The sequence below is a fragment of the Myxozyma melibiosi genome (assembly GCF_037950935.1).
Source record: "Myxozyma melibiosi strain Phaff 52-87 chromosome Unknown BZA70scaffold_3, whole genome shotgun sequence".
NCBI classification, from domain to species: Eukaryota; Fungi; Ascomycota; class Lipomycetes; order Lipomycetales; family Lipomycetaceae; genus Myxozyma; species Myxozyma melibiosi.
The window spans coordinates 647,832-672,194 of record NW_027042917.1 but is presented as its reverse complement, the minus strand read 5'-3'; the positions used below and the strand labels follow the sequence as shown (position 1 = coordinate 672,194).

Below are 24,363 nucleotides of genomic sequence, written 5' to 3'. Positions count from 1 at the left end.
TCCAGGTGGGGATGCTGCCGGCAACGGCTATGTCGGCAAGGTAAACTTAGTCAACCTCACAAAGATCAACATTCTCTGCTATACCTGCTAGAACAGCAATGCCGTCGAACCTTACCAGCACCTAAATACTTCCATGTACAAACCATCACCAGTCAATACCACTTCCATTTTACCCGCGCAGTCGATCTCCTCAGAGCTCATCCACTAAACACAAGTTACGTCCCAATCCAGTAATACGATGATTGATATTCCATATCTAAAAGCAGAATAATGCCAGAAACAAAAAACACCAACTCCATGCTATTCCAACCTCATCCTAATTCCTCGGCGGTCGCGCTCCAAAGATAACACTGCCAATCCGCACATTCGTAGATCCCTGTCGAATCGCTTCCGCAAAGTCCTCCGACATGCCCATACTCAGCTCCAACTCGCCCGCGCCAGCAACTTGCTCCTCCACCTTCTTCTTCTGCTCCACAAGAGTCTTAAAGTCCGCGTTCTCTTCCTCCCCGCTCGCATTTGACCGCGCAATCGACCCGATCGTCATCAGACCCTTGAGCTTCAACCGCGGACAGCTTTCCACAATGTACTTTGCCGTCTCCACCACTTCCTCCCCCGGCGCCATCCCGCTCTTGCTCTCCTCTCCACTCGTGTTGACCTGGATAAACACATTCAGCACCGGCATCGTCTCCGCCCGCGCATCGTTCAGCTTCTTCGCCTTCTTGACCGCATCCACCGTCTCCACCGCGTACAGATTCGAAATCGCCGCCAGCGTCGCGCACTTGTTTGTCTGCAAACTGCCAATGAAATGCCACTGCACATCTGCCGGCAACTTGCCCGCCTTCTCCACCAGCTCCTGCACGTAGTTCTCCCCAAAATGTCTCTGCGAAACCGACTCGTAAAGCGCAAGAATGTCGCTCGCCGGCTTTAGCTTCGACACCGCTACCAGCCGCGGCGTACTCCCAGACGCATACTGCTTGCTGGCGGCCTCCACACGCGCCTTGATCCCGCTCAGATTAGCGACCAATGTCTCTACCCTCTCGCTCTCCGGAAGCAAAACTTTTTCTGCTGAACTCGACATCTTGCGAACAAGTGTGCGGCTAATATATCTCATTCACTATTATTCATGTTAGCAAGCGCAGTCCAAAAACCAGCTTCGTCGTTTTCTTAGATATCAGAGGACGAGTAGATCAGAGTCACTTATTCGAATATGTAGGTTGAATCATTGTTTTTCATGATTAGCATGGAAAAAGTTTTACCATCATCATCTTACCCGTCCTCTTTCTATTCCCAAGAAATCAGCCATCTTAAGACTTAAAAAGCAAAGAAAACTCACCTTTACGAAATAAATCCTCGCTCAAAATCACAGTCGTTCTACACTCGAGACCCGTTAACATCCTACTACATCAAATCCGCACAGCATCTGTCGATTTGTTTTTCTTTGTTTGCTTCTCACGGTATATAGTAGAGAAAAAGAGTACTTTGGACAGGTTATAAAATAAGATCAGGGATAGAATAATGTAAAAGTCCACATCGCGTAAACTCGGAATTTGATAGTATATGTTTCGGTCATCACAGTAACCGTCCAGCATGCTCTTTATTATTGCAAATCGACATTACAGTACGGGGGGATTCAAAAGAAGAAGGAATTCATACCTTTGAAACAGCAGAGTTGATCAGACCAAGTCAGAAACAGTTTAATCGATCCGAAACCTATATAACAGTCAAACCGTTAGAAACACATCTCATTGCTATAAAGAAATCACTGCGCGTCAAGTCCACTGCCAATTGCATCTTCTCTTCTCATTCTCTCTCTTCTTTAAGAAAAAGATCAGATTATTCTTTTGGCTAGAAGTCGAATCATCAAAGAAGCTCCGGGTTAATGGGCTCTTTATGATTGGGGCGACAAAGGTTCATCACGAAAGAGAAGCGAAGATTGCAACTGCGCAGCAGCAGATCCATTTCCTTTAAACAGGAATAAATCCATAAAGACAGACATGACGACAGTGAATAGAAGAGATAATTCATTGACATACCTTATTGACCAAGATCCGTGTCGCAAAGACCGGATACTGCCTAGGATTATTCTCCTCAAGAAGAGAATTTAAAGGAAAAAAATTATCAGGGTTGGGAAAAACTCTCTTTCACAAAGGTAGGGTTACATCGACTCGAGCCCCTCAACATCAAGTTGACAATTACCCAAAACAGTAGTATCCAATGGTAAAGCTAACTTTTACAAAGCAACATCCAAAACAATTCTATATATATCGAAAACCATGCACCCTAATGCTATTGCCATGACACCCTCCTCATCTCTCTACTTCTTCCTACTTCCTGTCTCCGAATGCTTTACGGCCGTCGATTCTCGTCGTTCTGACTCGTGAGCGATCGAACCATCGAGCTCCCGTCAAAGTCATCCTCATAATAATCATAATAGTCATCACCCTCATACCCCTCCTCGTCCGCAAAATCTTCCACCACAATCTTGGGAAACATCGCGACGCTCGCGCCCGTGCGTGTGCTCAGACTGCGCGCGCCAGATACCACGATCTGCCCGTTCTTGCCCACCGTCACCGTCGTCCCGTCGTTCTGCAGCGTGATCCGGTTCTGCTTGAGCAGATATCGATGTCTGCACGCGACCATCCGCGCGAAATCAGAAAGCTTGTTGCGGATCCGGTCTTCCTCCACCTGCCGCATGATCTCCCATCGACTGATAAACTCTTTAAGCGTCAGCGCCTCCGACCTCGCGTTCGGGATCTTGTAGAACGGGATAATCATCAGCGGCTGAGAGAATGGAATATACGACTCCGTCGAGCCCGGAATCACTCGTTCGCGATGCGAGCAAATCTCATACACCATCTGCTCATACCGACGCCTCTTGATCTTGATCTCGGCCCTGTTGATCATTCCGATCCGCCGACGCAGCTCGTCCATATTGAACTCGGTCTCCATCGTCACCGGGTTCACATATTGACATGCATACGTCATCTCGCGAACGCTTTGTTCGCCAGTATAGATCCCTGTGTTGAACGGTGGCGGAAGTTTCTAATCATCTCGTCAGCCCATCTTCCTCTCCGCACCTCTGCAACAAAAACAGTAATATAAACTTACTCGCAGCAACGTCGCTAGTTGGCTTTCCCGGATATACCCTATTCCTTCAGTATCCAACTGGTCCCATGCCTCTTTATACGCGCGGATCGCATCTCGCGAGACAAACGGCGCGCACTCCGACTCATGGGAGAAATAGTTGAAACTCTCGTAAATCAGAGAGATGAACATGTTCATGAAGATGTACATGCTCAGAATGTTCCTAGAATAACAATCAAAGTCAGTCAATCTCGGAAAGAAAAACTCGCTGGCGCTCCGCTTACCATGACATGAATAGAATATAGGCATATGTCTTGCTTCCGCAATCACTAGTGAAGAAATCCTGCGTGTTGATGCAGAACGGCGTATCGACCTGATAGTCATACATAATTGAGTTCCAGCCCTCGCCGCAGCTCATCCGGAACAGCAAAAGCATAGACTTAAAAAACCCTCGGAAGTTAACGTCAGCGGATCCGTTCGAGCCCAGACGCGTGAGCCCAAAGATCTGGTTGAACGCGATCGCGTAAACGATGAACAGCACGAGCCACGAAAATAGTAGGCTGAGAATCGACGACAGACTGGCGGTCGCGGTTACTACCAACTGGTTCAGTCTGTTGCTGCGCGGGATCAGCAGACAGAGAATGAGAACCATGAGCAGCCGCTTAGCAGTGTTGAGCGTCGCCAGAGACTGCAGTTCGGATTTCCATATCCGACCTCCCAGCGTCACGCCGGCGATAAGGAACGTGATTGCGACCGTTATCAGCCAGATTACGTCCCATTTGTTGCGGTCGATGATCTTCCATATCACTTTCGGATTCAGCCTCAATCGCGTGGCCCCGGTCTCCAGCCAGCTTAATCCCAGACAGCGAACAATCATGTAGAATATCAAGAACGCAGAGATAAGCAGATAAAATACGTCTGCAGATATAACAGACAAGTCAGCATACTCAGCTCCTCTTCCCTCAAACTAGCAGTCAACTCACCTCGCACTAAAGCTCCCTGATCATTCTCCGAGTAAAACTCAGACAACAGAACCCCCAACTGCGCAGTCTGCACAACCAGCAGCCAGTCCACGAGCACGCCGCCACGTCTGACTGCCAGATTGTAGCACTTGCGCCGCAGCTGACTGGTAGGAATCCTTCCGGTCCTCGACGGTTTCACGTTTCGCAAAACGCGCTGCATGCCCAAGTATGAACGCTGCTTCATGGTCAGGAATGCAGCTCCGGTTTTCTTGGCGTAGTTCTCCATCACTACGGTGATGAACAACGTCTGGAATAAGAGATATGTAGCAGGTTAGAAGTTGAAACAAGAGTAGATTGTGGTGCCTGGGATACTTACCGAGATAAATGCAATTGAAATGAAGTTGAACACGTAAACGAAAAGGCCATTGTATACCGAATGATTATAGCTCGGATTAAGTCCTGATCCTGTAATATCCTTAACTGACTGTAAAACATCGTTCCATCCTGTATTGTCACAAACGTTAGTCCCTCAGTCCTAGCTAGCTGCACCATCTATAACGTTAAAAACACTGGAATATGTTACCCTCAAGAGAGATAATCTGGAACAAGATTGAGATCGATTCGAAAAACGAGTCAAAGTTGTAGCCAGGAGTAGTATACGACCTCGGCATCCAGATATCCCAGTTATACGGCGCGCAGTTGTTATCTCCAGACGCGTAGCAATTGAACTCGCCCTTGCACGAGGCAATGTCTGGTGCGTTTTGGTCTGAGCAGGACTCAAGCTTACCCATGAATAGATTCAGGCCCCATAGCGCGAACGGCACGAGCAAAGTCATAGAGACGACCGCCGCGTAGAAAATCTGTACTATACCCACGATAATGATGTTGTGGAAAGTGTCCTTTGATGTAGTCGACACGTGTAGGAGACGAAGTGCCCGTAGAGCCTTGAATGCGCGAAGAAATCTCGCGTTGCTGCCTCTGTCGACAAACGTCGTCAGAATGTCGATCCACAGCGTGCCCAACACGAAGAAATCGATAAAGTTCCAGGTCGACAGGATGTACGCGTTGGGCGTATAAACGAATCCGTCTGCTAGGATCTTCACCAATGCCTCTCTATATACAGTCAGAAAGTTAGTAGAATGGTCGAGCAGCATTGTACTCTTGTAATGATCTTACATTGTGAATATGCTAGCAAATGCAATGTCGGAAATACTCATCCAATTCCATGTCGCACACCCGCCATCTGAGGGCTCGCAACCACGGCTCTGGTAATAAGTCTTTTGATAGAACGGGGTAATCCGACAAGCACAAGCGACCATCACAATCGAGCACACGAGATTGAAAGCCGTGTAAACCTGGTACAGTTTCTCGTTTCTCGCGGCATCTCCGTACCGCCCTCCTCGCGCAGACGACGTGATTCTTTGGCAAAACCGACGGATCGGGTTCTCTGGTCGCAAGCAAAACAGCACGCGGTTGAAGTTGGGGTGGCTGATTAGATATCGCTCCCGTGCCCGCTTGTATTCCGTCTTCTTCTCGTTCACCATTTTGATGAAGAGTCGTGCGTCCATCGATGAGTCGTACTCGAATGTAGGACTCGAGAAAAACGGATTCTCTCGAGGCTTGAATTTAAGGAACTTTGTCCAGTATTGGAATGAGAAAACCGGATGGGCAAGATTATGAAAGCCGTCACCTTCATCCGCCGTGGCCTAGATTTAAAAGCGTCATTAGCTTCAGTCTCGGAGTGATCCATTCACATCGCATAAGATATCGGTACCTTTGCTACGTAATCCCCTCCACCAAGGAAATTCTCATCCACCGCACTTCCCGCCTCATTCTGTAGAAGAGAGAACCGCGAGTTTCTGCGGTCTCCCGCGTGTGCACTAAAAGACAGAAAGATTCGTTAGAAATGCACGAGGGACTATGATATTTGCATCGCAGACATACCTATCAACTCCTATAAGCACAGGCTCGAATTCCTCAGCATACGCATTAATCTGCATTCTCTTCTTCGCCTCATCCGACAAATCAAAATTAGACTGAATGACAGCAATGAAAAGATTCATCACGACAGCGTTCGAAAACAGAAACCAAGCACACAAGAAGATCGCGCCGACGACGGCTAAACTTGTACCCGAAAGCGCACCGGTGACGGTGAACAGCATGCTCGCCCAGCCTTCTGTTGTCATCACTTGGTAGGTATTTGCTAGCGAATTTGCAAGGCTGCGGAACGTCGACTCGATTCTGTTACCCTGGTTGTCAAAGTCGTCGATCTCACCTCTGAATAGCTCGGAACCGATGATGGCAACCAAAAGAATAGTCAAGAACAGGAAAATGACCAAGTTCATGAAGTCTCGCTTGTTTCGGGTGACAATCATCCAGTTGAGACGCGTCAAACGGATAGCGTCAACCACTCGATATGTCCTCGCCACTTGACAAAACGTAAGCCACGGATAGATTCTTGGAGAGTTTCTAATGACTGGTAACAAAATCACCGTCGAGACAATAGCAAGGATAGTATCCCATATATTTCTCAGAGTGAAGAACTTTCTCCAGTTGGGGAAGTGAGCTGCGAATCGGATGAACATCTCTGTCAGAAGTATGAATGTTGTGACTGTTTCAAAAACATCAATGGCCGTCGACTTTCTGGCCGACATGTTGACTTCTTTCATAGCCTGAACGATAAAGTCTGCAAAGATCAGGAATACGAAAAGTGGTTCCAAATAGCGGTAGTAGAAAAGATAAAGCTTTGACTGTACGACTATCGAGACTTCTGCTTGCAAGTGTTTTCTGTGCATAGTTAGTTAGAACTGTCACGATTGTTTCAATCGCTAGAACAATGCGCTTACTCATTTTCCTCGGCTAAGGCCAAGTTTAACTTTCTCCTTTCGTCCATCTCGCGAATGCTTTCGAATGACGTTGTGATAACGGCAATAAACAGGTTGAAAAGCCACCACGACAGAATGATCACGCCGACGACAAAGTATATCGCAGCAATGGCGTGATCGGACTCAGACATATAATTCATAAGATCGGAGAAGCCGTTCATTCCGAGTACGATGAAAATGAGTTCGAGAGATTGGATTGTGTTATCGAAACTCAGCGTACCGTTGTATGGATTGGACTCAACTTCGGAGCATATTGAATAAACAGGACACAGATATCCCTTGGGCTCTGAATCACTGAACGATCCATCAAGTTTTTTGAACGGCATCTTTTTCAAAGTTATGGGCTCAAGATAGCCTCCACATAGCTGCATGTTGGTGTATGTGTCGCTTGCGTCATCAGGATTGACCCAAACGCACTGTCTGCGGAACGAACCGGAAAACGCCTGGACTCCGACCAACGCTAGCAATGCCAGAAACACAGCAATAAATGCAGTGACGTTCTGTAAAAGAGGTGCCGCCCGCTTGATACTTTGTAAAACCTCGCGAGTGCCTTCGGTGACTTTCAGCCAGTTCAAAAGTTGAATCGAGCTCAAAGCTCTGAATATATGTGTCGCGGAGTGTGTATGTGGTGAATTGATGATTGCGAGAAGTAAGTAGATCCAGTAGCAGACGACAGCAATGAAATCTACTCGGTTCCAGCTTGATCTCAAGTATGCCAGTCGGCTCAGACGCATTTCCGTCTTGTCAACCTGTGGTCGATCTTTGCGAAACGTTGATTTAAAGTCCCGGAGAATCGCCCTGCGGTTTTTTCTGACATTGATTCCGACCGACTGTATCAATTCAAATATAACCTGATGCGTTTCTCTGTCTGGATTTATCAAGAAGCCAGAGACTACCATCTTTAGCAGAATCGAGACCGAGTAGAAGATGAAGACGGCTAAGAGTGCAACATTAGGAAAGTCAAAAGTCCACGACTTTGTGTCATGAAGATCTTTGTCACTGATTGCGCGATAAATGACGACCACTGTCTGAAAAAACAGAACAACAAGCCACGCAGCGTCAAACCATGAATGAGAAACTACCCTAAATGCAGCCAGTCGCAGCGGGTTTTCCGGTCCGAAAATCGTAAGCGCATTTCCTCGAAGCGAAGGTGATTCTTCTCCAGTTTGAGATGGTGCTCGAGGCGGTTCAAAGTCTTCGATTGCTGGGATCACTTCGCTGGCAGGATAATTGTAGCCTTCTTCATCGTCGGTCAAGTCCACTGTGTACACCGAGCGCTGATCTTCTGTGCTCACTCGGTTGTCATTCGAAACGATACGTCTGACAGCCGAAGAAAGTTGCTTGCTAGCAAATGAGACTGCCATATCGGTACTGAGAGGCCGGCGAGATGTGCCGGTATTTCGTGATCCGGCAGAAAGTACACTCACGTCATCCGCGATAGCGGATCCATTGTCGATCTGGTAATTAACCGAGAGAGAGTCGTTGTCTATCGAAGGGCCAGTTTGGAAAGGTGATAGATACTGATCACCGGCACCGCTTATGTCGACAGCATTAGCCAATAAGCCTTGTTCGTCGTCTACTGATCTCTTATTGACACTGAACCGTGACTTGCGCGGAGAAAGCCTAGCAGCCGTAGTATTCTTCCGAGATGGCAGCCAGCCGCCTTCGTCACCCAAAGCACCGTCAATACCTCGTTTGATAACGTCCATGTCCGCGGGCTCTGACGTGCTATTTTTACGTGATCCACTCTTGCTTGACTCCCCATCATCCCCTGGAACGTTTCGTCTGCGCAAAGTAGCCTCCGAGACCGAGGCACTGTGTTGTAAGCCACCCGCCTGGTTGTTGCCCGTGTCCACAGTAAGAAAAGTTGAAGAGAGTGTGGCCCCGCGGGGTCGAGCAGGTGCTGGCCCTGTAATTGTGCTAAATCTCCCTAATGATTCGCGACGAAGGTTGTCTGGTTGCAGAACGCTGGAAGATCTACTGGCATGGCCTTGAGACGATACCCTGCGCTCCTCATATGACCGACGATGACTTGTCTGTGTCGTGCCTGCCTCGAAATCATTAGCAGCTGCTACGGTGATTGTAGGAGCAGAACCAGACACCAGATCTGGAGCTAGAAGCGACTGACGGTCGGAATCCAGCTCGCCGTCTTCGTCTGAGAGATGGACGTCCCGTAGCGGGATATCGTCGCCCTGATGATCAGCCATGAGTTAACGGCAGTGAAGCAGAGAAGCGAATCAATATCCCATATCGAGGAAGAGAGCCAAAATACGAGAACAGTAGCGGTTCCTGAGCTGATGGGAGTAACAATAATCGCGGCTGTGCAAATGTCTCGGCGTGTTCGCCAGACGCGCGTACGTAAGGTTATCAGCCGCGTCGGCCTTAGATTTGACCCTAACCCGTATTATTCTCACCGCCTTAAATCTTTTTTTCTCGCCAAAAAGTTTCTCCCTTTTTTCTTTTGTTTCATGGCACGCTCCTTATCTCCAGCAGTTTCTTTTTCTTCTACAATTTGCTGGCCATTATTATTGCGTTGTCTTGATCAAGTTATTGCCCTAATTCGCTAACAGCGTCTGAGTTTTTCGGTAGGCGTCGTTTGATAGTAGTGGGGCATACACTCAAGAATGCAAGTCTGATGTCGGTAGACAAGCCTGCGCGCTTGAATTCTCAATACCTTGTCAATAAATACTTCTCTGTTTTCAGCCAATAATACTACTGAGATTACTAGTTGCTTGGCAATCGTTTTCACAGCTCCAAATGCCTACACTTGTGCAGTAACGCGTCTTGCGTTTTTCTGGATCATGGTCCGTTGCGCGCAGGAAATGGGCTGATACGTAACGTATTCCGTGTACCAATCACCATGTGGCAGAGAGACCGCCAATATAAACTAATGGAACTCGTGCACCTGTAGAACTGTGGGTCCTCTACCACCTCCTCGCAGATCATACTCAAGTAACAGGAAATAATGTCTAATTTATTTACATAGTGAGGTGGTAAGTATACACATGTGCCCTCAATAGACAGAGCAAGCAACAACAAAAGTAACAACAAAAAAAACAAAGATACAAAGACAATCTATCTCCCGCTTGCCCTTCTACGTTTTTGATCCCTCATAGACGCTTTGGTCATGCCGGGATTGTTCCCAGAAGGGCTGGCAGAGTGAGAGGTGCCTGTGGAAGCCGATACTGGTGCCGAAATGATAGGTGCAGGTGACTCCTTAATCGAAATAGAGGACATCTCGGGCGGGACAACCGGTGCACCGGCAACACCTTTTTGAGCAAGTGCATCTTTCTTCGTCCCAAACCAAACCCCGATTATTATCGCTGCATTCGTTCCAACAACGACAAGTGAGCTCAGTCTGGTACTCGGGAAGACATTCCAAGCCCATTCCTCTGCTAACCAGATACCGTACTGTACAACCGGGTGCCATCCTGTGACAGACAAAAGGTAAGGCAAACTCCACGCAAACCAAGAATAAAATTGGTAGTGAAGCGAACGGGCGCACAACACCCCAATCAAATTGCACGTGTAAAGAGTCTTGAGAATAAAGTCTGGGGACATCTTGGCGAATATAGCATGCTCCACCGCGATGGGCCGAGGTGTAGGAAACACAAGTGTCTGTATAATGTTTATGAGATTCATATTCGAGGGTCTGAAATGAACAATGAGTTAGCCAACTGATCTCTCCGACAATCTCGCAAGGTAATGGATATTCGTACTTAATCCAGCGTGTAAATATGAACCCGAGTAGTAGAACGACGTGAATCAACAGCAAAGTCTGTGCAAACTCTGGAGTCAAGAATACCGCTTCTTCAATGAATCTCCAGTTCACAGTCCACTTGTATAGGAATACGCGATTGAACTGAAACGCTCTGGTAACATAAGATAGGAAGAATTTTGACGAAAACGGGTATGCGACAATGATCTGGACCTGGAGCATATACAGTGCTGCTCGAAATACCTTCGGCCCTAAAGCCTGAAGCATAATCACTCCCACTGCGGGAAGGAAAAGAAGAACATTCATTTTGATACTGACGCCAAAGCTGAAGATCATAGCGCCCAGCAGCCAGTACTGATTTTGCCAGACTGAGATCGCGACATAAGTCACAAATATAGCAAACCCGTCGTTGAATAACCGAAGCATGTAGATACTGTGAAGTCTTTTTGAGAGAATGACCAAGGGAAAAGCGTAGAGAGGCGCCTGCACAACAATTGACGTCAGTCATATATTCGAAGCAAGTATGTCCAGGAATTGAGCATCCAAGCTCACCTTTGCTTTGATGTAACTCCTGAAGACCAACGCAAGAGTAGCCAAATATAGACCGGTAAAGATCATTTGCGCACGAAAAATGTTTTCACCGTTGTCGGTCAACTTGTATAGCAGACTATAGATATAGACGTGGCCTGCGGGATATCTGTTCTGAAATGTCAGACCGCAGCTGTTCACATACTGATCTTGAGGAGCTGTCGACTTACACTAATGGACCTGTACCACCCTTTATTTTCTACACTCCAAAAGATTAGAAGTTAGCTTAGAACAGAGGAGTCATTCATCAAAGTGTTCTAACCGTGTAATCGCGTTCGCCGTCTATGTAGAGAGCTACCTGTTCCATATAGGCCTTCCAATCAATTTCGGTGTCTGTGAAACAATTGTCAGTTCGATCCCGCGTATGCAACATGTCGAACCAAACAGCACCAAGAACAACAAAATACAGAACTGAGCACCGAGATGTAGGTTGAATACTTACAGGGTACCTTGAAGACAATAGCGACAGAGAACGCCAGATCAACGAGCCATAGCAGCAGGGCGACGACGGCACCGTAGCGGGAGCCCGTAAGCAGATCGCACACTGCACTAGGTAATTCGCGAAGGCGCATGATGACTTGCTACTACCGGCAGACCACCGCGGTAGGTAATAGCAGAATAGAGGATCTAACGAGACAGGACAGGCAGCAAAAGAGCATACGGAAGAGAGAAGGAATGAAGGAAAAAGTATATGCAGAAGAACCTGACTGACTGGCGCGTCGAAAGTCAACGCGTCGTTTCCTGCTAAAATGGGCTTCACACGCCGGTAAGCCGTGCCTGACTTGTATGCGGTGGGGCAGCCAACAATGTGAGTGTCTTGCAGGTGCTTCTGACTCCAAAAGTGCCGAGGTTTTTCACGCTCAAGAGCCTTAATGACCAGCTTAGGTTAGCGTTACCAGATTAGAGTATCAACCTTGCTGTAAATCACCCTTCCGACTCAGCTACCTTCCGATCCGAGGAAGTTATATCACTTTTCTTTGGTAATTAATCTATAGTTCCATCACTACTGGCGCGTCCGGCAATCGCGTATCGTCAAAATAGGCCAACAACTAGCAATGACGATCTGAGTGGGGCCCTTGATCAGCTGCATGGACTACGCAATACGCAGGGGTCCATTAATCTTACCGTAGTGCTAGATTCTTGGGTCTCTTTAGCTGCTTCTTCAACTTGCTGCATTTTTCGAGCTGTCTTCATCCCCACTCCACACAAATTCGAACAGGTTAGAAAAAAGAAACAAAAACTGCAGTCTATTATGAAAGAGAGCAAAAAATAATAGAAGTAAAAAGATAAAAAAAAGACACAGCTCTCTTAAGAGTGTATTAGATACACCCCCAGTGGGGCTCGAACCCACAATCTTCAGATTAGAAGTCTGACGCGTTACCATTACGCCATGAGGGCAGGCTAGTCGTTGCGTTCTGATGAGCATCTTGCCATCATAAGCAATAATTTGTCACGTGAAGTTGCTGATAGATGTCTTATGTAATAATGTTTTTAATTGCGCTTCTTGCGCATATGGCAGCAATAAGCTGGTCAAAAACAATCGGAAATCTCTATCAGTCATATAATCTTGAGCTATACTGCATTCCTGTCATGTCTAAAGGATTTATCGCCACTAGAAAGGGCATTTTTGTCGACTTCGTCTTTTCATCCGCTCGTGAAATTATTTTAGGTTTCGTCTCCCAACTGGCCTAAATAGCTGTTCCTGAAGTCTTCCAGATTTTTTAATATCCTCCACGCCAGTTCTCATATTTATGATCCGGTTCATATAACACCAAGGCTTCGAGCCTACTCTGTGACTGTGCAAAGCTAGTAAGAATCATGGCTACATCGCCGACGCTATACTATGATGTGCTAGGTCTTCCTCCACCACCCCACGCCAACCCACTCTCTTTAGAAGCGATCCGGAAGGCGTATCGAGCTGCGCTTCTGCGTCACCACCCCGACAAGAATCTTGCTGCTGATTCCGATAATTTGGATCAGTCTAATGAGACCGTCGATCATATAGTTGCGGCGTACAACACATTGTCTGTGCCGAATCTGCGCGCGGATTATGACAGATCGATTATCGAGAAAAGCAAATCGTTAGCGAGCCAGTCTGATTACGAGGCTCGAATAATCGCACAATCGGATATGGCTGATCTCGATGACTTTGCCTTTGCGAGCATGTGTCTTACTCACAGATTGTCAGAGGATGAATCTACGTGTACCGACTGTGTTCGCGAAGAAGTCTGGTATAAAGAATGTCGGTGTGGCGATGCCTATGTCATCACAGAGAGCATGCTGGTCGATGTTTCCAACGCCCGTAAAGACGAAGATGGAGATGAAGGCGAGGTTCTCGTTCAATGTTCACGATGTAGCACCTGGCTTCGTGTTTTATTCTCAGTCGAACAGTAACCTCGAAGACGGGCCAAAATGTATCATAGCTCTTAACGTTGTATTATAGAATAGATGTACCATATAGAATCTCAAATATTTTCACTAATGAAACCTATTGATTGCAACTCACTAATCATACCAAAAGAATCATGGCTAATATCTCAGCATCGATCAGAAACAGCACTATACTATACATCACTATGTAAACATATGCTACTTTAACAGCTAAGAAAAGTACAAAGGTTTATAAAGATACACAAATATCAAAAACGTATCTAAAGTGGTAGAAACAAACAGAGTAATAGCACGTAAATAATTCTCGAAATAGTCTTAAAACTATTATTCCACAGACAAAAACCCAGACTACCATCTACTTCCCCCACCATTTCCGGTAAAAGCGCTAAGCTGGCCAAAGGCATCGGGGCTCGCGCGGCCGCCATTCTGATTGTTTCCCATCGCAGGCTGGCTTTGTGGCTGCTGCTGGGCCAAAAATGGATTATGTGAGCCAGGCTTCAAAGAAGGGGTCTCCTTGACAGGCTGTTGTTGCTGCTGTACACCATACTGCTGATTGGAACCAACAGCTGGGCCTCCGAGAAGCGACTGGTTACCGTTAGGCATCTGCTGCTGTTGCTGGTTTTGGGGAATAGCCACAGGAGATGAAAAATAATCAGGATGAGAATAAAGGGACATGATCGTCGACTTGTCAATTCCAGTACGCATAGGTTGCTGCATCTGAGGCTGCGCAAACTGCTGCTGTTGTTGCGGTTGTCCGCCGTAAGGCTGCTGCACCGGCTGCTGAATCGACTGTTGACCATATTGAGTCGGCATTTGCCCATATTGTGAAGCAAAAGGCTGGCCCTGGGGAAGTTGTTGCTGCTGTTGTTGTTGCTGCTGCTGCGGCTGTTGCTGCGGTTGCTGCTGCTGTGTGGGCATACCAGTCTGCATAGGATATTGAGCAAATGCCGATTGCTGAATATGCTGCTGCTGCTGTACCGGCTGCTGCTGTTGCTGCGGGTAACCAGTCTGTTGAGGTTGGATATAACCAGTGCGTTGCGGTAGCAGAGACTGCGATTGAGGCTGCTGCTGAAGCTGCTGTTGTTGGTTCTGCTGTTGCGGTTGGGTTTGCTGCGTTCCTGACTGGAGTGACATTGCCGAGAACGAGTTGGCGAGAGCATTCTGATTCTGCGGTTGCGATTGCTGGCCAGCCAGCAGACTGGAGGTCAAGGGCTGGTATCCCGTCGAGAAGGTCGTAGGTGTAGTGGTTACTGGATCGCCCAATAAGTCAACGGATGTGGAAGTATTTCGGTTATTCTGAATTCCTTGCTGCTGAGTTTGACCATTGAACGGAGACGTAAATGCATTCTGACTGGAAGGTTGCTGCTGCGAACCTTGCTGCGGCAGATTGCCATAGCCATTCATTCCACCGTTAAATCCAGTTGCCTGGGGCAGTAAGCTGTTGCGCTGCTGACCATATCCAGTCGATGCGCCAGTAGCCGTAGACTGGAATGGCTGGAATGGCGAAGGATTGGCAGGCTGCTGCTGAGACTGGAACAAAGAAGCTCCATACGACTGCTGAGGATTGACCTGAGTCTGCTGGGAAGTCTGCGGTTGTTGGAATGGCGCACCAGTCGGCTGCGCAAAAAGATTCTGAGGCTGTTGCTGCTGTAACTGGGACGGCTGCGCCATACCCTGCTGATTGGCAGCAGGCTGACCATACTGACTTGGCATACCAGTCAACTGATTAAACTGTTGAGGCGCCGCTGCTTGCGGCTGGTACTGCTGCTGTTGAGGCTGCTGCTGTGCTGGGAACACGCCAATCTGGTTTCCATATTGATCGTACATCGGCTGTTGGAAAGGCTGTGCAGCACTAGGGGCGTTGCCCGTTGTAGTACTAGTAGATGGCTGGCTGGTGGCGCCTGATGAAGGAGCAGATACTGAACCAGGTCGAGGAGGTAGTCGCGGCTTACTCTCTGAGGATTCGTCGCCAGTCAAGATCTCAATTGCACGAAGTATATCGCCGTTGGATCGCTCAAGAGCGTCGAGATTCTTGCGGCTGTCAGAGAATCCCATATCACGCAGCTTTGAGACTTTGTCTTTATAGTCGTAATCCTCGTGAAACTCTGAGGTTCTGCGGTTTCGGGATGGTCTATCGCGCTCGCGACTTTTGCCAAAGTCATCTTCGTCGTTTCGTCGTTCTCGACGACTTCCATTGCGAGCAGGGCGAGCTTCATACGTATCTCCGTATGGATCATCATCCTTAGCTTCCTTTTTATTCTTGGATTTTCTAAACCAGCGCGAGGGGCCGGACGATGATGATTCTTTGATTCCACGGCTTCCGCCAACTCCGTAATCGTTGTCTTCGTAGTCATCGTATCCGGAGGAGCGCCGTCCACCAAAGTCATCGGCGTCACGTCTAAACTTTCCTCGCTCATACTTATCCCGGATATATCGTTCCACTGCACTATTAGTTGTAAAGCATCGTCAGTATTGATCTATCGCGAGACAATCAGTATCAAAATCTCATGCGCATACCTATCGTCATCTGCATCGTATCCGAGCATTCGGCTTCCGTGATTATCTGGATCCCAGATCGAGTTTGCCTTCTTATTTCCCATATCGCGCATTCCCTATACAAAATTGATCAGCTCATCGATCGAGGCTCAGCACTGCCAAGATATCAAAACATACGTAAATCTGATCAACACTCCATGAATCAACGCTGAGACTCTTCACTTTTGACACATGAGTCCCCATTTTTCTGTGAATACCTGCGCATCGCATGCAGAGAAAGACACCGAGCTAGTAATAATGTCAGTCATTTGAAATTCGATAGCCTATTGATCCGAGTCGACCATGAAGGAAGAAGAGAGCGACGTACATTCCAGCTCGCCCATCCTAAACAATGTTTATTAGTATCAGGCTGCTATCATTTTTCCAATGAATACAAAACAAGACGATAGCATACCTGGATTTCTGGCACCACAATCGGCGCATCTGCGATTTTCTGGAAGATCCGAGAGATCTCTAAGTAGGGCCTCGTTCTTCATCTGCTGCCGCTTCGACATTATTCAAAAGTAAATGAATTGACAATGCGCAAAATCCAAATGCTTCAGCAAATACGTTTCCTCGATTATCTGCTCGGATTTAGTGTACAAGCTGATCTGTATGCGTCGTAGAGGTCGTAGAATATCAGAAAACCTACTGCTGAGGACGGGGCGGGGTCGCGCGGCCGACCCGGCAATAAAAAGCTTTGGTCCGGGCGTTCGACAATTGATAGTCGTCGCCAATAGGTCGCGCACTGTGAACACGACCTTCTGCACCAGATAATCTTAAGGCAAGTTAGAATAAAATCGAAAAAATTGTGAATCCCTACTATAATAACCGGTACTATTTAGCTACCAGGAGATTGTGCTGTGCTCTAGTAGAACTGTTCGTAATTTACAAGTAATCAATCTATTATTCACCCATTACATAATTACTGGGTAAGGGTGTACAATTATTTCTTCAGAAATGAAATTGATCGAGGTGTAGCACAGTTCTCTTACCAAACAGTAACCACTTCATACAATGACAAAACCCCGGGTCCTCGTACTCATATCCGGGTCTGGATCCAATCTACAGGCTTTGATTGACTCTGTTGCCGGCAAGAGGTCACCCCAGATCCCGGCTGAGATTTGCGCAGTTATCTCCTCATCTCCCACTGCCTATGGACTGACGCGGGCGAAGACAGCAGGAATTGCAGCTGAGGTGCATGACTTACAGAAGTACTACAAGGATATTCCGAAAGAAGACAAAGATGCCCGAAAACAAGCGCGCAAGAAATTCAACGTCGACCTAGCCGAGCTGGTTCTGAAGCAAAAGCCCGATCTGATTGTCTGCGCAGGATGGATGCTGATTCTCTCGCCGTCGTTCTTGAACCCAGTCTCAAAAGTCAATGTCCCAATTATAAACTTACACCCCGCCTTACCTGGACAGTTTGCTGGAATTCATGCAATCGAGCGAGCTTGGGAGGCTGGTCAACGCGGCGAGATTACAAAGGGCGGTCTCATGATTCACCGAGTGATCAAAGAAGTCGATGAGGGCGAGCCCTTGGTAGTCAAAGAACTCGAACTCAAGAAAGAGGAGACAGTTGAGGAATATGAGACTCGAGTTCATGAGAACGAACACATCGCCATCATTGAGGGGACAATTCTGGCGCTAAAGGAGATTGAACAGAAGTCTAGCGACAAGGAGACAGAGTTGCCGAAACTGGAAAGTCTGGCTATTTCGGAAAGCAAATGATCTGATGGCTTCTAGAAATTGTAGATAGGATTGGAATTTGTATCATAGCATGAAAATAATAGGTTGAATTAAAGCATTAACTAGTAAAGACTCATTATAAATACAAAACAACTGATGCAGCTTGACTCCACAGACTTTCGTACAACTTGCACTTTTTTTCACCTAATACGGGATTCCGTTTGTCACTCTCTGGAACTCGTCATAACCACGAGTGTACAGACTCTCGGCACTCTTCTTAATGAGTCCTCTCATATGCACCGCAGCCTCTTTATCGGTCTTGTCCAGCGCAAACCGGTCTCGCAGGTTTCTGATCGTCGTCTCACCCTTGAAACATGGCAAGCCACTTTCCAACATCGGATACACGCATCTGATGATGCTCTCGGCATGCGGCCTACACGCAAGGAAAGCCTTGATACACAGTTCCTCAAACCATCTGTACGCCTGAGTGTCACGCCCTCCCATGACCTGAACCATCTCGTGCGTGAGCTTGAATGGAGCAGCTTCGAACTTCACACCACCCGGAACGATATCGAAACAGAAACCAAAGTCGATATGTAAGACGTGACCCTGGTCATCATACATGATATTACCGTTATGGCGATCCTTGAACTGAAGCAGGTATGAGATGACCGAGTACGCCGCCATACTCTGAACAAAGTTGTTGCGAACCTGCTGGAACTTGATTGAGTCTTCACTTCCGTGCTTGCTGATGAAATATTCATACAGCCCGTTGACTGCCTCACGACCAAGCATGTCTCGTGAAATCGAATTAGGAAGCACATCAATAACACCACATCCTGGAGCAGTAGCAATAACACGATAAGGGAAAAGATACAGATCAAGACCTGACGCGTTGAAAATATTCCTAAAAAGTGCAATGAGCTGCAGAGCAAGCAGATCTTGTCGGCAGTCATCGCCAACCTTGAAGATAGCACTCATCCATCTTTCGATGGTTTCAACGGCCATGCTCTCGCTCTCATCTTCTCCTTCAAGTCGTATGGTGTTGATCGTCTTCACGTTCTTTCGAATCTGGAATGTTGCCATGAAGGGTGCCTTTGCATGACTCTGCAGTGGTCTTCCTGACTTTCGGTCAATGCCGATAACCGTTCCATCAGGGTTACTAGGCAGATAAACACCCACATCGACCTTGATCTTGCGCATCTCTTCGTCAATCTTGGCCTTCTTCTCAGCCTTTGATTTTCTGATGTAAGGCTTCAATTTCCCAGAGATCGATGTGACTTCGTTGAAGAAGGAGAACTCGCGCTCGTAAAAATCTCTGTCAGATCCGGCAAAGGAGCTAATCATCAGTTCCATTACTCTGTCAAGACTAGGCTTGATTGAATCCGGAATCGTGGAGTCTTCGTCTTTGTACGCATTCGATTTCATGTTCCAGATAATCTGATGAGCGAAAAGTTGATCGAGCTTGGCGGTCTCAAGAATAAATCGCTCGATGTAGCCTCTTTCATCGTGTCTGAGCATTTGTACAATCTGAGGAACGTAGAAAAAGGTCACATCCACACTGTGGCTCTCAAGCGAACGCATAGCATACTGCATCATCAAAGTGTTTCTTCCGTAATTTGGCATGAAGTAGTTGATTGCATCAATGGGAGTGGCTGGAGCCCAGAACAAAAGATACTATGAAGTATAAGGTCAGCATCTTATCAGGATCATAAAAAATTAGTAAACGAGGAAATGGTCTCTTACCTTGAACTCCGAACCTCCATTTTCCTTGACTTGTCCGTCAATAAGATAAGGAAGAGCGTCGGCAACATCGGCAGCACGGATGGTATCAGCAATGACAAGCTGGCGCAATTGGTGCTCAACTTCAGGACGCTTGAACCGCTTTGCATATGAAATAGCTAATCCTGGATCAATCTCCCAAGCCACAATGATCATCTCGGCGGAAGGCTCGAACGAGCGCTTGGGAATCTGTTGCTTGAGTTCCCTGTAAGGCACAAACCCAAGAGGATCGAGCCAGATTGACATGCCGTAAACCTCGTGACTTAAAAATTGAAGCAGCAACTCTTTCTTGACATCTAAGAATAGAGCTTTCTCGGGACCATTGACCCTTAGCGTCTTTACCCGCTGGTAAACATCCAGAAGTAATCTAAACTCAGACTTCAGTTGCAGCCGGTTACCACCAAAAGGATAGCTAAAACGTTTTGTTAGCGAGGAGCTCTTGATGAAATTATGAGGAAAAGAATTAACCATACCCTGGGGGTTTCGAGAACCACGTGAGAGCTGCAGTAAGAACCAAGTTCTTGAAGAATGTCGAGCGCTGAGAAGACAATGAGCTGTATCCCTCCAGAAGCTTCAACGAGAAGAGGATGATATTGAACCGATTTTGGCGAACAAGCGGATGGTAGCTACCATGCGCCATATTCAGCAAAGCGATTCTCAGCGATCGCTCAAAGATTTCAAACAGATGCAAGCTCTGGAATTTGCTCGACTGGAAATGGCTAGCAAGCATCTCGACCACATACAGATGAGGCGCAAAACTGTTAACAGCGATTCGAGCATCGTGCATGATTTCTTCCTTGTTTGACGGGGCGTACTCCATTTTCAAATTGAGAACCGGAGTAAGATCATGAGCCGTCGAGTACAAACCTTCGCGTCGGCGTATGCTCCACTCAAAACCAAGAGCTATTTCGGCCAGAATCCTTGATTGAAGTTGCGGCGCTTCATTCAAAAGCCAGAGCCATAGCGATACTCCGAGTTTGATTGACTGCTTCGAAAACACCATAAACGGAATGTGAACGACATAGTGAACAAGCTCGGCAGAGTATTTCTTGCACTCCAGAATGAACTCGGCAGTGCGCAAAAGTCCTTCGCGCAATTCAGCGATGGAAACGAATCTCTTCTTGGAGACCCTGTCTTGTAAGCTAACGAGAACCGCCTTGATGGAATTGTATGCCGCAACCGTGTTCTCATCATGTTCTCCCGGTACCACAGATTCTCCGCGACGGTAGATCTGACGCCAGGTATACTGGGTCAAGAAATCGGAAATGGTGTCCACTTTGACATCAGCGGGGTGTCCGATGGAAGCCAGTTTGTTATCAGTGAACGATATTCTACCGCCCATATCCACAGCAAATGACCGCCCAAGAGATACGTGGCCAAAGGCTCTAAAGTCATCCATGTCCGCCAGATAAGATTGCAAAAGACCCTTCACATCAAGAGGGGAGGTATCAATAGCCAGCTGAACCCACTTAGAGGCACTACCGTGTAGCATCTTCAGAGTGGCTTTGCGGTTACTATAGGAGTCTGAGAGCTCAAGTCTGATTTTGGTCTTTGCCGAGGTAAAGATCGAACGAGGCGAGTACTGATCAACATCTTCGTCAAGGCAGCTATTCCACAGAAGCGTGAGAAGTTCCAAGAGCGTGAACAAACTCTCCTTCCTACACAGGGAGGACGGAACATTTGCAATGATCTTGTTCGCACTTTCGAATGCAGAAATGCTAACGCTCTGGATACGGTGGCAGCACAGTATCAGGAGTTCTCGGAGCTGGCCTGAGATGCTGGGACTCATTGGAACAAGCGACTTAGCAAGGACCTTTTGCAGATAGATTCTCATGACTTCATTAGCAATACCGGAGATGATTTTGGAGGTCTCGCCAGATCTGAAACTAGGGTCCAGAAAGTAAAGCTGAACCTTCGAACAATCGCCCGCAGACGCGCGTAATGACTCCAACAATAGAGCTGCCGAAAGGAAAATAAGCTTGGGGAATGTCAAAGAACGGTACTCAATCTGCGCAGGCACCGCTCCAGCGGGAGCAAAAGAGGTTAGAACTTTCTGGCGTTGCTCGTTCATATCGTGCTGGTGGGATCCACGGTGGAGAACTGTGTTGATGTCAAGCTCACTCTCAAACAGGTTGGAAGATTTTTCCGAGACGAGAGGAGGAGAGCTCCATGCAATTACTTCCAGGTCATTGGCATGCTTTAAGACCCATTCAGACTCTTTATTGTATCCATGAACCGCCATGTTGAACCATGCGTTCCGGAATGCAGTCAAGAGCTCTTCGTCGTCCGTGGCGAATCTTGTTTCAGTAGTGGGTGGCAAAAGAGAAGCCAAGGGAGTAATCAGATAGGATATTTCTTCAGCTGGGACCCTGACATCTAGCTTGTGGCGATGGTGGTCAACATCTCGAACATCGCCTTTACTGGCAATATCGATCAGTAGAGTTCGAAGATAAAGCTCGTAGTACTGATTCTTTGTATCCATATTCTTTGCAATTCTCACTTGAGCCTCGAGAACTGCATCCGCCATTTCTTTGTCTCCTCTTGCAATAGCCTCACTCGAAAGACGCGAATAGAGCTTCAAAATAGATTTGAATTCTCGTTCGGTGCCACTGCAAGCTAAGCTCACCAGCCCAAGTACCAAGCATCGGTCAATGAAATCGTTCACACGACCTATCTTCTGTACAAGAACAGAGATAGTCAGCGCCGTCATCTTGGGATTGCCATAGCCTTGCATAATACGCGCAAGCGCATGGATCACATTCTCATATATAATGTTCAGTTCCTCTTCACTCCGTGAGATCAAGCTGATACTGCTCCCCATGCTAGACACTCGTTGTAAACCATTGGAAGTCACAGTTTTGGGAGCCGCTCTATTGTTCGAAGGTGAGTTCGCTCTCTCAAGAACAAGAATATTCGCAAACGTGTACAGAGTCGAGATCACGGCATCCTCCGAGAGATAATGTAGCGCATATGCAACACAAACCGTACCGGTCTGGATGGTTGTCAGAGTCGTACTGTAGCGTACTAGAAGTCGTGGGAAGATTCTAGTGAGAGAAGATCCAATATCCGAGTTCTTTTTGCAGAGCAAAGCCATAATCTTGAATATTCTGCTGATTAGAACCTCTTCCACGATCTGATCCTCATCTGTGAGCGCGTTCTCCAGCAATAGCACCGTATCATCTACAGGAAACTCTTCAAGGATGTTTCCAATACACAAAACCTCAAGTGCTGACGCCTTTAACGCAAAAGTAACCCGTCTTTGACGAGAGGACGACATGTTGACATAGTCAAGACCTTCCTCGATAACGGAAATGCCACCCATTGCGATTTCGCAACAGGTTTTCAGAACCTGCCGGCTTCTATCATCGATGTGAGGGACAAATCTTGATTGGGCCATAATCGTATCAAGATAGCAGTCCTTGATGCAAATCTCCTCGGGCTGTCCTTTCAACACGTATAATCCGGCAATATGACGCACCATTTCCATATAGCTATATCTCAGCGATAGAGAGCCTAGCACTTTGCCTATTGCCCGGTAGTTGCGACGATATGTCATCCAGATGCTAACGGATGGACTCGAATGGTTCGACGTTCTTAGCATCGACATGCTTTCTTCGAGTTTTAGTAGCATATCATCCTCGAAGAGTCCTCGCGTCGCATTCAGTAGAGCCATCTGAGCATCAGGGTCGCTATAGTACATGGGTCGCTTCATGAACGCTGAAATGAAGCCGTGGAGAGAAAAAGATAGCGGAAATACAGAAATGAAGTCTAAATATCGTAAAATGTCAATAGTCATACCACAAGAAAGCACGCGAAGTGGCTGACTTACGAAATGGCGCTTCCAGAGACTTATTCGCTTCCTTCAGGCTCTCCAGATATTTATTAAGGTAGTCACAGGCAATCGCTTGTAAATCGGTAAACTGATGACCGATGTCAAGAATAGCCAGCGTCAGCTTCTCCGACACGACCTCCCAAGGAGAAGGAAACAGCTCTATGATAGGCGCGTCAGAAACGTGTCACTCTCAAAAAATTTGTAGGAAATGCCTTACCAGTTATGTAGGCAGAGTTCTCAAATCGATGTTGGTGACTGACGGCCAAACACGTCCCCAATTGATCAAGGAGGCGTTTGGCGTGAGACTTTTGCCGTATATACTGCACCGACGAAGCTAGAGAGAGCAGTACTTGCAATTCGTTCGCAGTCTGATACCCCAGTAAAAAGCTAGTTAGAAATATTGCCTAATATCTTATCAGTGAGAGCGATTGGGCTGGACTTACCATCGGCGCGGGGAGTGCGTGTCCGTTAATATCAGCTTTCACATGATTCTCGCCGTTGGTAGGCGCTTTTGAGCGATGCGTAAAAATGTTGCCTGATGCGCGTAGTGCAAGCAGCAGTTTATCCAGATCATCATCCTGACTGTTCTTGGCCGAGAAAGTTGCCAGTCTCTCGAGAGTGACCGACCGTAAAGTGGCTCGGGGTATTCTGCGGATAACCGTGTCAGTAACAAGACGCCAACCTTCGAACAGTGTAAATTACTAACCCGTAGCTCTCCATCTCCAAAAGAGTCCAATACCGATTTCAAAAAATGGAGCTCTGTTGAATGGAGGCACGACAGCGATGAATGTCTAGAAGGCGGCGTGAATCAAACGAAAACGACAGGGTCTGAAAGAAGTTACGGGCAGGTCTCGAGGTTGCGCGCCAGAGATCTACGAACTATTTAAAGTTTAGCGG

The 24,363-nt window shown here is 47.2% G+C and overlaps 7 protein-coding genes and 1 non-coding gene across 8 annotated transcripts; 2 read left to right on the top strand and 6 right to left on the bottom strand.

Annotated features, from left to right (window-relative positions):
- Positions 1-316: 316 nt before the first annotated feature.
- BZA70DRAFT_288670 (uncharacterized protein) lies at positions 317-1,078 on the bottom strand (the record flags this gene model as incomplete). The annotated part of the gene is made up of 1 exon (XM_064914060.1): positions 317-1,078. The coding sequence occupies one exon, from the start codon at positions 1,076-1,078 to the stop codon at positions 317-319; it is 762 nt and encodes a 253-aa protein (XP_064769324.1).
- Positions 1,079-2,118: 1,040 nt separating this feature from the next.
- On the bottom strand, positions 2,119-9,253 carry BZA70DRAFT_246697 (Ion transport protein-domain-containing protein). Its single transcript, XM_064910642.1, has 10 exons — positions 6,893-9,253; positions 5,991-6,833; positions 5,821-5,926; positions 5,223-5,752; positions 4,630-5,159; positions 4,423-4,550; positions 4,068-4,353; positions 3,369-4,002; positions 3,109-3,307; positions 2,119-3,042 (listed from the first exon to the last, which is right to left on the bottom strand). The coding sequence occupies exons 1-10, from the start codon at positions 9,136-9,138 to the stop codon at positions 2,347-2,349; spliced, it is 6,198 nt and encodes a 2,065-aa protein (XP_064769323.1). The 5' UTR covers positions 9,139-9,253; the 3' UTR covers positions 2,119-2,346.
- Positions 9,254-9,752: 499 nt separating this feature from the next.
- On the bottom strand, positions 9,753-12,229 carry BZA70DRAFT_130233 (ALG3 protein-domain-containing protein). Its single transcript, XM_064909558.1, has 6 exons — positions 11,680-12,229; positions 11,500-11,570; positions 11,408-11,436; positions 11,202-11,346; positions 10,651-11,132; positions 9,753-10,583 (listed from the first exon to the last, which is right to left on the bottom strand). The coding sequence occupies exons 1-6, from the start codon at positions 11,807-11,809 to the stop codon at positions 10,007-10,009; spliced, it is 1,434 nt and encodes a 477-aa protein (XP_064769322.1). The 5' UTR covers positions 11,810-12,229; the 3' UTR covers positions 9,753-10,006.
- Positions 12,230-12,563: 334 nt separating this feature from the next.
- On the bottom strand, positions 12,564-12,635 carry BZA70DRAFT_t34. Its single transcript has one exon. It is a non-coding gene; the product is annotated as a tRNA-Arg (tRNA).
- Positions 12,636-12,950: 315 nt separating this feature from the next.
- On the top strand, positions 12,951-13,717 carry BZA70DRAFT_276225 (uncharacterized protein). Its single transcript, XM_064912269.1, has one exon. The coding sequence runs from the start codon at positions 13,056-13,058 to the stop codon at positions 13,629-13,631; it is 576 nt and encodes a 191-aa protein (XP_064769321.1). The 5' UTR covers positions 12,951-13,055; the 3' UTR covers positions 13,632-13,717.
- Positions 13,718-16,832, bottom strand: BZA70DRAFT_276223 (uncharacterized protein). Its single transcript, XM_064912268.1, has 5 exons — positions 16,579-16,832; positions 16,492-16,508; positions 16,302-16,412; positions 16,146-16,240; positions 13,718-16,074 (listed from the first exon to the last, which is right to left on the bottom strand). The coding sequence occupies exons 1-5, from the start codon at positions 16,676-16,678 to the stop codon at positions 13,977-13,979; spliced, it is 2,421 nt and encodes an 806-aa protein (XP_064769320.1). The 5' UTR covers positions 16,679-16,832; the 3' UTR covers positions 13,718-13,976.
- Positions 16,833-17,107: 275 nt separating this feature from the next.
- Positions 17,108-17,954, top strand: BZA70DRAFT_276222 (phosphoribosyl-glycinamide transformylase). Its single transcript, XM_064912267.1, has one exon. The coding sequence runs from the start codon at positions 17,181-17,183 to the stop codon at positions 17,892-17,894; it is 714 nt and encodes a 237-aa protein (XP_064769319.1). The 5' UTR covers positions 17,108-17,180; the 3' UTR covers positions 17,895-17,954.
- Positions 17,955-24,304, bottom strand: BZA70DRAFT_256117 (uncharacterized protein). The gene is made up of 7 exons (XM_064910797.1): positions 24,173-24,304; positions 23,910-24,114; positions 23,684-23,834; positions 23,464-23,625; positions 20,108-23,402; positions 19,599-20,046; positions 17,955-19,529 (listed from the first exon to the last, which is right to left on the bottom strand). Exons 1-7 carry the CDS (start codon positions 24,184-24,186, stop codon positions 18,057-18,059), a joined length of 5,748 nt encoding a protein of 1,915 aa, XP_064769318.1. The 5' UTR covers positions 24,187-24,304; the 3' UTR covers positions 17,955-18,056.
- Positions 24,305-24,363: the final 59 nt, after the last annotated feature.